The 14,652-nt window shown below is 37.0% G+C and overlaps 1 protein-coding gene across 1 annotated transcript in view; it reads right to left on the reverse strand.

Moving 5' to 3' along the window:
- The window catches only part of vwa8 (von Willebrand factor A domain containing 8), a 100,039-nt gene that overhangs the window by 30,802 nt on the left and 54,585 nt on the right, over nt 1–14,652 (reverse strand). Inside the window, exons 29-36 of the mRNA XM_016564076.1 lie at nt 11,851–11,973; nt 10,922–10,986; nt 9,721–9,846; nt 9,456–9,565; nt 6,637–6,791; nt 5,812–6,004; nt 5,627–5,708; nt 4,201–4,405 (exon numbers count right to left, since the gene is read on the reverse strand). Coding sequence (XP_016419562.1) covers nt 4,201–4,405; nt 5,627–5,708; nt 5,812–6,004; nt 6,637–6,791; nt 9,456–9,565; nt 9,721–9,846; nt 10,922–10,986; nt 11,851–11,973 — 1,059 coding nt within the window. The remainder of the gene's footprint in view (nt 1–4,200; nt 4,406–5,626; nt 5,709–5,811; nt 6,005–6,636; nt 6,792–9,455; nt 9,566–9,720; nt 9,847–10,921; nt 10,987–11,850; nt 11,974–14,652) is intronic.

The following is a 14,652-nucleotide window of genomic DNA, read 5'->3' on the forward strand; positions in this document are numbered from 1 at the left end:
TGTGTACTGATGAGGTTAACTTCATGTAATGAGCGTATCCTGTCTGATGTTTACAATGTGCTTTCAATTAACAAGCTGAGAGGAATGGGATGTTTCACAGGACGTCGTAATGTAATGTAACTGAAAGCCATGCATTTGCCAGCTTCAGCCCTTTGGTTATGTTTGGACGTGTGACGGCCCCCACATCAGCAGGAGAAACTGATTCACGGTCAAAGGGCTTCTCGTAACTCATGTAAAGAGAATTGGGGAGTTGTGGGAAATGCATGAGCTGATTAATGCACAGAGGGAGGAGGAAAAACAACACTAGCTAACTCACAGAGTGCTCATCTCCTCTGGGAACAAGAATGCTGCACAAAAGGCCTCAGATTGCGGCTGAATGAAACAGTGTGAGAGAGCAGAAAATATGAGCGCTGTGATGGAGGGAGAGATAAAGGACCAAAGGGAGAGTAGTAAAATGAAGCAGAGGAACGAGACGGTCGACAGACTGAGAGAATGAGGAGATGGCACAGATCCTGCCAGATGCAGTCTGGGACAGGAATGTTTCCATCACTCTCTACAGTAACAGTTTTAACAGAGAAGATCTCACATTTGAAGACCAGGCCAAATACATGAAAGAACATCTTTAGCATTTAGAATCGGCCAAACCTGAACCGAAATAAAAACCCTGGAGTCACCACAATCTTCAAAATACAGCTTCCAAAAAAAGTTTTTTTACAACAATGCAGTTGAAGAACATTGTGGGTTCCCGGAAGAAACTTTCAGTGTAAAGTGGAACATTTTAATAATCTGACAAACCTTTTTTCACTATAAAGAACCTTTTACTTACAAATGATATAATATAAATATATACATACAGTGCCTTGCGAAAGTATTCAAACCCCTTAATTTTTTTCACGTTTTGTTATGTTACAGCCTTATGTTAAACTGCTTTAAATTACTTTTTTTCCCCCCCACATCAATCTACACTCCATACACCATAATGACAACGCAAAGCACAGTCTGAGGGTCCTTTAGGTGCTGTTTTGCAAATTCCAAGTGTGTTTTCCAGGACTTTTCCAAGCAGATTTTGTTTTTTTTCTGAACTCTTCCCCTGATGTGTGGTTTGATGCAATCCTGTCTCTGAGCTCCACAGGCAGTTTTTCTGACCTCAAGGCTTGTTCTTTGCTCTAATGTGCATTTTCAGCTGTTAGACCTTTTATTAAGATGTGTGTGCCTTTCCAAATCATACCCATTCAATTGAATTTGCCACAGGTTAACTTCACTCAAAGTGTGGTAACATTTACAAGCAAAATGAATGCTCCTGAGCTAAATTTAAACTGTCCCAGATAGTTATGCAACAGAATCATTTAAGATTTTTATCTTTAATAAATATGCAAAGATGTTAAAAACCTGTTATTTGCTTTGTCATTATGGTGTATGGAGTGTAGACTGCTGTGAAAAAAAAAAAGTAATTTAAAGCAGTTTAACATAAGGCTGCAACATAACATAAAACGTGAAAAAAATGAAGGGGTTTGACTATTTCGCAAGGCACTGTATATATATATATAACAATTTAATGTAATATAATTTAACAAAAATATAAGTATAATAATGTTAAATATGTTAAAATATATAATTTTTTATGTGTATATCAGTGGCAGATTTAATTTATCAGACTTTATTTCAAGTAATTATTAAGCAACTTTGGTCTAATAGATTTTTAGATAGCTTTCCCCCCCAATATATATTTATGTATTTACTAAATGGAGTTTGATAGCTTTATAAATATATATACTTTTATCAATCATCAATAAACTGTTCCAGCTAAAATATGGTGAATTTATGTTAAAGGGGTCATATGATGCTGCTAAAAAGAACATTATTTTGTGTATTTGGTGTAATGAAATGGTTCAAACAAGAACACTAGAGAACACTACCAGACTGCAGTTCTGCTGTACTGCAGTGAAACAAAGCCAAAAAGCCATCTCACTTATTGATGACATCTAACTTATTTTTTACTTGCACATTTAATTCATCTGTAAAAAAAAATCTGCAAAATCATGCAGATACACTCAAGTTTAGTCACAGTCTTTGAGCTTCTTTACCCAAAAGGACAGTAAAATTAAAAGAAAAAAAAAAGTTAATTGTTAAATTTTGAATTTACTAGAAATTCCACTTAATTTTCCCCACAGAAATGAATGGCTAACAATAGTAACCAGATTTCGTTTTCCCCTACAAGTGCGTGGGATCTCCTGTGTCAACTGTATCTGTAGAAGCAGAGTGATGGAGAAATTGTGTTTGTTTGTGTGTGATGTGGAGACTGGGGTGGGCTGGAGGGCGGATCCAAGACACTGTGGCCGTTAAGAAAACCCCCAGACCATCAGCACGATAACACAGTCTTGAGCGTCATGATAAACCTTCATCTTATAATATTAGTAATGAACCCTGTTTTTCTTTCCTTGTTGTTTGTCGCTTCACCCTCCTTCAGTGTGGCAAACCAGTGAACACTCTCACATGAGCGATACTCAACTGAACAAACTTACATATGCTATTCACAGAGCTGCACTGAAAGGCCAAGAATGCAACCATTTGGGCAAATATTTGATGTAAAAATAAGGAGGCTGGTGTAAGTGTGCTTAAAGAGAGCCAGTGAGGTGCAGAATGACCATGACGGTTAACAGGCTCTTTGTGTACCTGTATGAAAGAACAGGAAGTGTGTGAACTCTTAGACAAACACACACTTCAAACACATACCAAACCAGTCAATATTATGATTTAGATATTTAGGCCACATATACATCCCACAAAGTGTTGAGAGCGACACAACTGCATTTAAATGCTGGAGTGTATCGCTAATTGGCTTTTCTGTGAATATACAATACAGGAGGCACTTTTGAAGCAACATTAGAGTCTCATGGCTGTGAACAACAAGTATGGACGCCAACAGATGAACTTGTTTGGTGCTATTTTTGATGGAAGAAACACTAGCAACCACAGATGTATTAATGTCTGGTCATTTTTAGTAACCCTCAGTCCACAGATGTGTCATGTAGAGCAACCAATAAACAACCAGTCTCAAACCAACACTTATGTTTCATTCATTCGTAATATTAACATATTTTGCCTCATATACATGATCTGTCCACCCATAGAAATCCACTATACATTAGGTCAGTGCTCTCCATTATATCCTCTGACTGGATGTTTGGTGTATTTACTCCACTATAAAGATTATCTGTGATTCACACAGCGCAGAACTGGAGCGCTGCCATGAAGGAGCCTCCCACTGAAAATACTCAGTATTAGCAGCATGTATGTCCAAACAAGCTTCAGAGTGGCAGAATAACCTAACAACAAGTGTGGAGAGAATTGACTTCAGTATAAAACAAACAGAAATCTTTGTCTTATGCATTTTATCTCAAGTGTGTGTATGATCATTGTCAGTAATACTGCAGACAACTGATTCTTAAAGTCTTACAATACTCAATACAGAAGCAGAATCTGCCAAGAAATATCTCACCAAACAAAAACGCCGAGTGCACAAAGATGTAGTCACATGAAAAAACAAATACAAAATGAATATCTTCTTAATATTATTTCACTACACTATAAACTTTCTTATTTAGCAATTTTACAACCTTACCAATATAAATAAATAAAATAATAACACATTTCTTATATAAGTCTGCCACCACGTGGTAAGAAATAGAACTGTACATTTTGGAGAGTTCTGTGTTGCAGGACCAAAAATTTGTAATTCCTGCAGCAAAGGCAGCACCAAAAGGAATTTGAAAACAAAGAAGAAAAACAATAGAGCAATACAAAACAAAACACAGCAAAGCAAAAAATCTAAACAAAAAACAAACAAAAAACAGTAAAACAAACAAACAAAACCCAGCAAAACAAAAAACAAACAACAACAAAAAGAGAAAGAAAAAAACTAAACAACAACACAAAACTAAAACAAAACACACAAACCAAAACAGGTTGAACTTACTTCCAAAAGGTTTCTCAAACAAAACAAATCTGGACATATCACAGCAACCAAAACTTGACATTATTTGTCATAAAAATTAAGTCACAATGCAACAAAGGTCTTAATGCTCCTAAAACACTTTATTTTTAAGCAAAATATAATTAATTTTTTATTCTTTTTAGGGTGAAATCTGACTCAGACATGCTCTTTTTTTTGTTTTGTGAAATTCAGCCTGAAAGTCCTACCTGGATTGGCCTGCCATCCTCTGCTCCGATCATGTTCCTCCACTCCAGCAGAGAGCGCTGCAGGTTGTCCAGGCCTGTTTCCCATAGTTTGACATAGCCTCCCATGTCCACAGTCACCACTCCACCAGAGCCCAGAGGAGCCATCACTACATCTGTGTCTGAGACCTTTGAGATCCACACGGTGTATGGAGACATCGAGCTGCTCCTGAACACATCAGACATTGATCAGAACCACTGGAAGACATTCAACTGCCTTACATGAAGCTAAATGTAAGACCTTTTGAAGACATTTTTAAAACAACAAAAATAAAATGAAGAATCATCAGGGTCAGATTAACATATTAGGGCTAGAAGGTGTTAAAGTATCTGAAGACAAAGTACAAAAATACAGACGTGTCAGAAGCCAGAGCACAAAGTTAGGTAATGAGGTAAAAATTTTAAGGAATAGTTCACCCAAAAATGAAAATTTGCTGAAATGTACTCACCATCAGGCTACCTAAGATGTAGATGAGCTTGTTTTTTTTTTATCAGAACAGATTTGGAGAAATGTAGCATTGCATCACTTGCTCACCAATGGATGCTCTGCAGTGAATGGGTGCCGTCAGAATGAGAGTCCAAACAGCTGATAAAAACATCACAGTAATCCACAAGTAATCCACACCACTCCGGAACATCAATTAATGTCTTCTGAAGCAAAAAGCTGCATGTTTGTAAGAACCAAATCCATTATTAAAAGATTTAAACAGTTGCTTTCTACCAAAATATGAGTCCATAATCCATAAAAATGCTTCCTCCAATATCTCCTGTTGTCCTCTCATATTAAAAACCATCAACATATTTGTTGCATATTTCTCTCCTGATTCAGACGAGACGACTTCTCACTTGAGAAATCAGTAAGAGGAATTTTTTAGCTGTTAATTGATGGACTGGAGTCGTGTGGATTACTGTGATGTTTTTATCAGCTGTTTGGACTCTCATTCTGACGGCACCCATTCACTGCAGAGGAAGTGTGTAAATTTTTCCAAATCTGTTCTGATGAAGAAACAAACTCATCTATATCTTGGATGGCCTGATGGTGAATACATTTCAGCAGATTTTCATTTTTGGGTGAACTATTGCTTTAAACAGAATGCACTGTGCATTACAAAATTCCCCATCTTACTAGTTCTGGCTCATTTTTGTTTATTTACTGGTAAAAGAACACCTATTGTATGAAAAGAATATTCCTGAATATTCTATAAACATCACTGTCACAATATAATTTATGCAAAAATATTAATCACAATTACAACATAATATAATAATGCAAATCATATTAATATCATTACATCATTTTACATTTAAGATATCTAGCTAAACGCTTTGACTGACATTGAGCTGAACAGAAGAGGGAGCTATAGTTTAATGAAAGAGTCTGACTCTATACCTCGGCACTGGAATGTATTTGAGCTTTTTAGAGTTAAGGTCTGTCACTTCCAGGTAAGCAACAGTCATGGGTGGTGTGACATCTGTTGGTAAATCAATACCATCATCATAAGTAAAGCACCATTATACAGTATTTGCTAATACATTTGTATATGATGTGTACATATGAATGTGTCAGTGCTTTACCTTTGGGGTAGATCTCAGTCAGTGGGATTTGTGAAGGGGGCAGAGCTCGGACCACTTGATTAGCACTTAACAGACAGACACAGTTGACCCTCTTTGCTGGCCCGGTTCGCTTACTTGACCCAAAAAACATATCAGGTCCCCGACCCTCTGTTATGGGCGAAGATCTCGTAAAGCTGTACACTTCGTTAGGGGACTGTGGAAATACAATACAAAACATGTTATAGGAGTCAAGAGTATCCATGATAATTTAAAAAAATCCACAGTTTAAAACACGTGCCATATTTTTTTGAGAAAATGTACTCTTTGTGTTGGATTCTTACAGTTTTAAAATGATTTCAAATAATAATTTTAACATTTTGGTGTCACATGTCATTTGGTGTTACCACCAATAAAAAATATTAAAATATTTCCCTTACACCTTGAATACATGTGTGTGTGTGTGTGTGTGTGTGTATTATTTTACAACTTAGCAAGGTTTCCTTTTAAATTATTATAAGAGACTTATTAATATTCTATGAAATAATTTATGCAAAAATACTCATCACATTAGGCTACTTACAACTAGTAACGCAAATTGTTAATGCCATTACATCATTTAAATTATCATATAAAACATTTAAGACCTTAAGACATTTTAAGGCCTTGATTTAAAATCTAAATTAATATTTCAAAATGAATATGCACTTCAAAAATTCAAAGTTAGAAATTCAAAATTCAAAGTGGATACGCACTTCAAAAATAAATAGATTTGGACAAAAAAAAGAGCATCATATCATTGATCTATAGAATTAAACTGTATTTTACCACGGCGTATGCCATACCCACCATGAGGTCTGGGAAGCCCACGATAACATTAGCATAGGTGTTAGTGTCACAGAGGATGCGGTTGGGAGAGGCGATCTTCTGGCCCAGGGCAGTGCTGAGGTTCTCATTGGGCAGCTGCTCATTCGATACCTCCTGAGGAGCTGTGGCTTCCATCCCTGAAGAACAAAGACAGTCAGACCATCATTTCACTTTAAAATGACCCCCTGTAGCGATCATAATGTGTCCCTCACGACTAAAGCCATAAAAGGTTTTCAGAACATTTCTGCCATGACTCAGTGTGACATCTTTATACCCCAGTTTAATTGGTCATTATTCAGACCTTCTGGTGACATTCTGTCACACTCGATTTGATAAAGACCCCAATCCTGCTGATGGGAACTTTTGATGTCATCAAAAACATGCAAATTTTTCAGAGCAAACGCTGAAACGTGTCTGACACTTTAGATGTACGATGCCCACTAAGTACAGGCATTAGTCTATCTTTATGACAGCGACATTCATCTCAATAACTGATACTATGAGTTATTAGGCGTCTTTCTGCTCTTCATGCTCCAGGAACAAGTGCTGAAGGAGAAATGACAAGGGGCACTTCATAAGAAGATAGAGCTGTGAAGATGTTTATCTTCCATAAACAGCATTTCATGGGATTTATAAACAAAGAGGCAGCAATTAATTTTACCTGCTATTTTAGGCCTTCAAAAACAAACTGGCATTACTTTCTATCAAATGAGGCGTGCAGGACTCACTGGCATCATCCATCAGGCCCTGAGAGCTTCAGATTCTCCTCTAAATGAGGTATTAACTCCGTTTTCATATTAACTAAGAAACATTAATAATGAGTGACTAGATTTTTAATCTTTTTAGATCAAAAATTAAAACAAACTGGCATTACTTTCTATCAAATGAGGCGTGCAGGACTCACTGGCATCATCCATCAGGCCCTGAGAGCTTCAGATTCTCCTCTAAATGAGGTATTAACTCCGTTTTCATATTAACTAAGAAACATTAATAATGAGTGACTAGATTTTTAATCTTTTTAGATCAAAAATTGTGCTCTAGCTCACATCATACGAAAAACAAAACAAAATAAATAAGAACATATTCATGTTTAAGTATGTCATGTATCAGCTTTGAGATATATATATATCGCTTTTTATTTCTCCTCTTTCCTACTACTTGTTTCACTTCTGTTTCAGTGGAATTTTTGTGGAAACCGTTACATAGTTCTTTCAGGACTTTTTGATAAATAGAAAGTAAAAATAATCTTTAGTATTATAAATGTCTTTACTGTCAGTTTTGTTTAATTTAATCAAATGTATACTTGAAAAAACATATTGACCCCAACTATTTGAACGGTAATGTAATGAATCATCTTTGGCTTTTCCTCACAGCCTGAAGAGAAGCCCAGGAGTCCCATTGTTGGGCTGCCATAATGGAGTCTGTCAACGCATCTTCCTTTCATCCCAGCGGTCCCTGTCTTTGTTAAGGACTGTCAATCTGCACACCTCCAGAGGCCTGCGGTCGATGCTTCGGTGTAGTAGTAAGAGAGAGGAAGCTATGGTTATGTAACCCTGGTTCTGTGATAGCACCAGAGTGAGGAATCTCACCACACTTTCCTCCTGGCAGCAGCAGGGAGAAGAGACATGCTGAGAATGACACGACGACAGGTGGCAGCGGCTTATAACCGTGACCTGTCTGTCAGCCGACAGGCGTAGTGTGTAATTGCTACTTCCGTGGACAGTCACGCTCTGAGGCAGAGGTACTTCACTCTGACGTATCCTAAATAAAGTTTGGAGAAAACCCTCAGCCTAACTATGAGCAATAACAAACAGCATTTGTTTATTTAGCCCTGAGGAGAACTGGCATCTTGACTGATTATTTCAAAGATTTTTTCTCCATTTCTGACTGATATTGGCTTGTGTCACCACTGGCTTGCTTAGTTAGGGACGGGGGTTTAAAAGACACTTAATATTCCGTATTGTTGATTTGAATGCACTGACAGTATCGGATAAGAACAAAAAATATGTAAACTAAACTGAATTTTATAGCTGAATCCAAGGGCCATTCACAAGGAATGCGTTTTTCCATACCACTACTTTTCACACTACACGGACATGTTTGCCCATTGCGTTCTAAACACGAGGTGTTCAAGTTAAAATAAGTTCAACTTTTAAAAAAAAGCGTATCGAGGCCTTGCGTTTTTTTCCCCCATTCCACTGCTTACGTTCCAATGCAAAGCAAAAATGCATTCTGTGAATGGTTTCATAATGGATTGAAGTAAACTGAATCAACATTAAACTGACTGGGAATAAAGACACTATTGTCTTCTAGAGCCTGCTATGCAGCAGAATTTGAATTTGTCTCATATTTGAAGAAGTTATTTTCCTGCTTATTACTGTGAAGCCACTTTGAAACAATCTCTATAGTATGAAGCGATATATAAATAAATATGACTTGATTTGACTAAATTATAAGTGAAAACATACATACCCACTAGGAGTGAGAATGCAGAATGCAATGAGCGAATTTAGCAAGCACAAGACATTTTTGAACACCAGGCAGCATCTGAGACCATATTTACTATGAATGCCATCAAAGATGACACCAAGTTTATTCACGTGCAAAAGTCCTGAATCAGATTTAAAAATCCCCCAGGCTTCATGTCAGTCAAAGCAGATGTGAAACAGACACATTTGCCAAAGTAAGACAGATGGTGACTGACAAGTGTGAAGGGCTCTCAGTGGCCCTGATTGGACGGCAACATTGCAGAGTCACTTCTGATTGGTTGTTCTGGCCAATAAGTGATAAGAGTTGCTCACCTGAGCTGGTGCCAAAGCCAGTGTTAACAGCGTCTTCACTGATGGCGTGCAGCTGGCACACTCCCGTGTCCTCTGCGCCCATGTGCATGGGCTTTGTCAACAGGAACTTCCTGCACATGAAGGTAGCACATTTTGTTAAAGACGTACCATCGGCTGAAGCAAATACGCTTATATAACCTCTAAAAAGGAAAACACCATTTTCCAAGTCTGAGCAATGTGTGCAATCAACTAAAACATGAAGGAATTCTTTTGATTTCATTGGCACCTGTCAGTCTTGCTCTCAACAAGAAGCCAGCGGTCTTCAGCCACCAGGAACACAGCTTTGAGATTGATGGGGAGGGAGATGGTGTGAACCTGACCTTCTAGCACATCAACAACATCCAGCTGACTCCTGTCCAAGTAGAGCGGAGTACAAATCAGTAGGCCATGCCTGAACAGGACACCAGAGCTCTGATCCGAAACCTAATGAGCTGTTGGCAGTCTACAGCCTACATAGACTACATCTCCTTTCTAAGACAACATCCTAACTTAAAGGAATAGTTTATCCAAAAATGAAAATTCTGGCATCATTTACTTACCTTCATGTTGTTCTGAAATCATAAGACTTTCATTTTTGAATGCAAATGAATGTATATTTAATATTCTTTTATCACTTTGTCCATCCATTGATTGATTGTCCACACAATCAAAATTTTCAAGCTTCAAAAAGTACATAAAGACATTGTAAAAGTAGCCTAATTCACACTGGTAATAATGACAGAATTTTCATTTTTGTGACTAACCCTCATAACTGAACGATTTGGAGAGCACTACATGAGATCTATTGGGATGAGACTAGTTTTCTAAAGGATGTTTGAGCTACAGCGCTATGCTTGAAATGTTTGTGATTTTATGTAACAAATCAGATGGGACTGAAGACCTGTTCACACCAAGGATAATAACTGTAACAATAACTTAAAAAGTTTTAATCATCGTTCGATTTTGGGAATAGTGAAATCACAGACTTTCGCGTTCGGACATCATGAGATTTCTAGAAGGCAGTTTGCTCTGGAATTTTTTTTTACAGTGATTTTATTAAAATTGCAAAGTATGTCTGTGAAACATAAGATCCAACTCATGCAATTGACACTTATCACAAGGATGGAGCATATGGTAGCATGTTTCTAAGGCCTCAACATTCATAGCATACAAATATTGGGCAAAATTGTGTATTAATTAGACTAAACAATTATCTTGAATTTTTCTCAGTGCTTTTTATTTTTACACTTCGTCAGACATCTTATGCAGGTTTTTTTGTTGAAGTGCATTCTGAAATTGATAAGAAACATGCATGTTGTCTTACAATTTGGACAAGAGATGCTTTGCTTTGAAAATTAAAAACGCTACCAATATAGGCAGCTCACTAGGTTTCAGAACAGTGTGTAAGAGTGGCATATCACGCATAAAACTGAGGGAGAGTAACCTACCCGTTTTCTTTGTAGAAGAGAAGCCAGTTCTTGTGGGCAAACTCCTTGCACATTTTGTATGCTGGCTAATGACAACAAAAATATTAAGCTGAAGATGATTAGGTGTGATTGTACAATTTTACACGGCGTCCTAACCAGATACAAAGACACAATAAATGGTATAATTTCCATGTTAGTCAGAGTTTTTGTCCTAACCAGCCACAATAGTGATACACGACAAGCTACAGGGCTACATTCTAGTTTTGGAATGGTTTCTATTTCTGCAACATTGCAGCTGGGAACAAAAACTGTGCGTCCAGTGACACTAATAATCTAAGAACTGATTATATGCTTTGTATAATCTTAAAAGTGTTTAATTTGAGTTTGAATATCATTCTGTGCGATTTTAATTGTAACCCATAATGCAGGGTTTCCCAAACTAGGGTTGTGAAAACCTCAGGTTTCATGTGTGAGTTGATGAAAATCTAATCATTTTAAATTATATTATTAAATTAAATTATAATAATGCAAACTAAATGTAAAATAACTACAACTTGAAAATAAATCCTTACTCAAAAAGATTAATTGTTTTGTTTACTATCATGTGATCATTAACCAACATCAGAGAACCGTGAATGTGTTGTTAAATTATTTAAGCATTATCTTTAAAAAAAAACAAACTGCCATATTGAAAGAGACAATTGATAATTATTCTCAGATCTTTAAACTAAATTGCATCACGCCTGATTATAGGGAGATGGTTGGGAACACTGCAGAAATGATACTTTTAATATGTGTTTTTCTAAAGCAGTGGTTCTCAAACTTTTTATCTGTCCACAATAATATTTGAAGGCACAACACAGTTGATAAGGGTGTGAATTCAAATAATATTATATTAGTTTGCTGCGGCCCCCTGGTTAAGAACGACGGATCTAAATGTAGATTTCCACCTGACTCTCTTTGTTGCTCCACCAGTTTGAGGTCTTGTGTGGTGGTTCCTCCTGTTTGTCCTGAGACAGGACCAGTCTCCTCACAGCACCGGTCACCAGGTCCAGATGCAGCACTGTATTTCCCTACAAAAACGAGACAGGAATGTGTTCAGTTCTGAAAAATAGGTAATATCATTTCATTCAATTCCCTGAGGTACACGTATGATGTTAGGTTAATGTCTAGGTTTTATGTGCCAAGAACAGTCATAATTTAGTTTTACACAACCATTTTACAGCCATATCACCCTGCAGACCAAGACTGGTTGCCCACTGAAGCTAAGCAGGGTTGAGCCTGGTCACATACTGGTGGTGGTTGAGGAGAGACCCCCACACATGATTGTAAAGCGCTTTGGGTGTACAGCAATACACAATAAAGCGCTATATAAATACATCATTCATTCATTAATTCATTCATTTCCCATTATCTGACCCTGGCCTTTTTTACAGCTGTGCCTTTAAGATATCTAGATGTCCTTTTTACATATGATATGAATATTTTATGCAAGTATTATGCCATCCTCCCGTTACCTTTCACAGGAAAGGTTGGTGAAGAGGTGCAGGTCTTAAATTCCCCCTCACCATTAAATCTTCAGGATAATGGCTTCCTTACGCCCTGGCTTTCACATACCGCATACTGTCTGTGTTATTAATAGAAGCCTTGCATCACTTCTGGACAGATGGCGGGTTTGGCTGAGACGGGCCGTTATGGTCACGGGCCACACTGTTCCATTCAGCCTTTGTTTTTTCTCCACTGGGAGAGCAATGACCCCTGGATGGCCGGACATCTGTATTTTTAGATTTCTTTTAGAAGTAATCATGTTCTCCACACCCCTTTTTCCACTGCTAGCAGGTGTTTTAAGGTTTCTTCTTCCAGGCTCGACTTTTTTTTCGAAGGAAATATCCCTTTAAAGTTACAGTATCAAAAACAGCTTTTGTAATTCTGATGCTCAGAGACAAAAATGGCTGTGTAAAACTAAATCGAACTAAACCGAGCCGGACGATTTGGTCTGTCGCACTTTTAAACACATTTTAGTTTTGCTATAGAAAATCTACAAATTCATACTCTGATTACATAGAGCAGCAGCAGGAAGCGCATGAAGTTGACATGGCAACCAGATACACTGCACGCGAATTATTATTCAATTATTTTGCCACCGTTTGCCACACTAAACTTTATTAAGCAAATCAAGGAGAGAATTACTCATCCACTGTTTTAAAAACAGGCAGGGTCACATTTATCTACATGTATGAACCTAAAGGTTTTTGGGTTAAGGTTCATAATGTAGAACATTTTTAACATTGTATGCTGTATGTGCATAGGTAGCTAGCAAACAAGGAATACAGCTGTTAAGCTAATAGTCACATTTAGCCGAGTAAGATCATAATTGAGAAATGTTGGATACTGCTGGAAATGCTGCTATGGGGTATCCTATTTATTATTTTAGGATTTTTTTGTTTGCCCCAGTGAAGCATTTCTATTAATATAACTGATTAAGTAGTCAAACTCATTCCATATCAGCAGAATTTAAAAAAAAGAAGCATATAATGCTATTCTAGGGAATTGTGTGCTTCTAATTTTATACCAATAGTTTGAACATGACCATTTTCTATTCTAACACAACAATGCCTCTGTGTATAAGGAAAGGTAAAAAAAAAAGAAAAAAAGATTGATTCAGTCAGTGTGGAAGAACTCAGGGCCCAAAATTGCTAGCGGTGCCCCTGCATATGGATAGAGTGATTTGAACTAAGTCTTCTGAAGAGACACAATCGCTTTATATGTCAGATTAAATTTTGTCTTTTATTTACATATGAATACAGATCAACATGCATACACATAGAGGACATCAAATATGATAAACAGAAGCTCAAATATGCCTGCGTGACATGAGAACAAACCATCAAGCAAGAACATTTGAGCTTCCGTTTATCATATTTGACGAGCTCTAGTATGTGCACGAATTACTTTACATTGTCTTTATAAACTTTATGTCAAAGTATCGGTTGTGTGGACTTTCTGAGGGACATAAATCTCTCAGATTCCATTAAAAATATTATTTGTGTTAGGATGAACAAAGGTCTTGTGGAAAGACATGAGGGTGAGCCCCAACCTCATATTATTTCATAGGGCCCAAAATTGCTAGCGGTGCCCCTGCATATGGATAGAGTGATTTGAACCAAGTCTTCTGAAGAGACACAATCGCTTTATATGTCAGATTAAATTTTGTCTTTTATTTACATATGAATACAGATCAACATGCATACACATAGAGGACATCAAATATGATAAACAGAAGCTCAAATATGCCTGCGTGACATGAGAACAAACCATCAAGCAAGAACATTTGAGCTTCCGTTTATCATATTTGACGAGCTCTAGTATGTGCACGAATTACTTTACATTGTCTTTATAAACTTTATGTCAAAGTATCGGTTGTGTGGACTTTCTGAGGGACATAAATCTCTCAGATTCCATTAAAAATATTATTTGTGTTAGGATGAACAAAGGTCTTGTGGAAAGACATGAGGGTGAGCAAATGATTTAATTTATGGGTGAACTATCCATTTAAGCGTGTTTTTGGTAAACCATGATTTAGATATTATGTGTACTTAAAATCCACTTTTAAAAGGGTCATATGATGCGATTTCAATTTTTCCTTCCTTTGGAGTGTAACAAACTCTTGGTACATAAAGAAGATCTGTAAAGTTGCAAAGACTAAAGTCTCAAATCCAAAGAGATATTCTTTATAAAAGTTAAGAGTCAGT

The sequence above is a fragment of the Sinocyclocheilus rhinocerous genome, unplaced genomic scaffold (assembly GCF_001515625.1).
Source record: "Sinocyclocheilus rhinocerous isolate Xijiao unplaced genomic scaffold, SAMN03320098_v1.1 scaffold2245, whole genome shotgun sequence".
Classification (NCBI taxonomy): Eukaryota; Metazoa; Chordata; class Actinopteri; order Cypriniformes; family Cyprinidae; genus Sinocyclocheilus; species Sinocyclocheilus rhinocerous.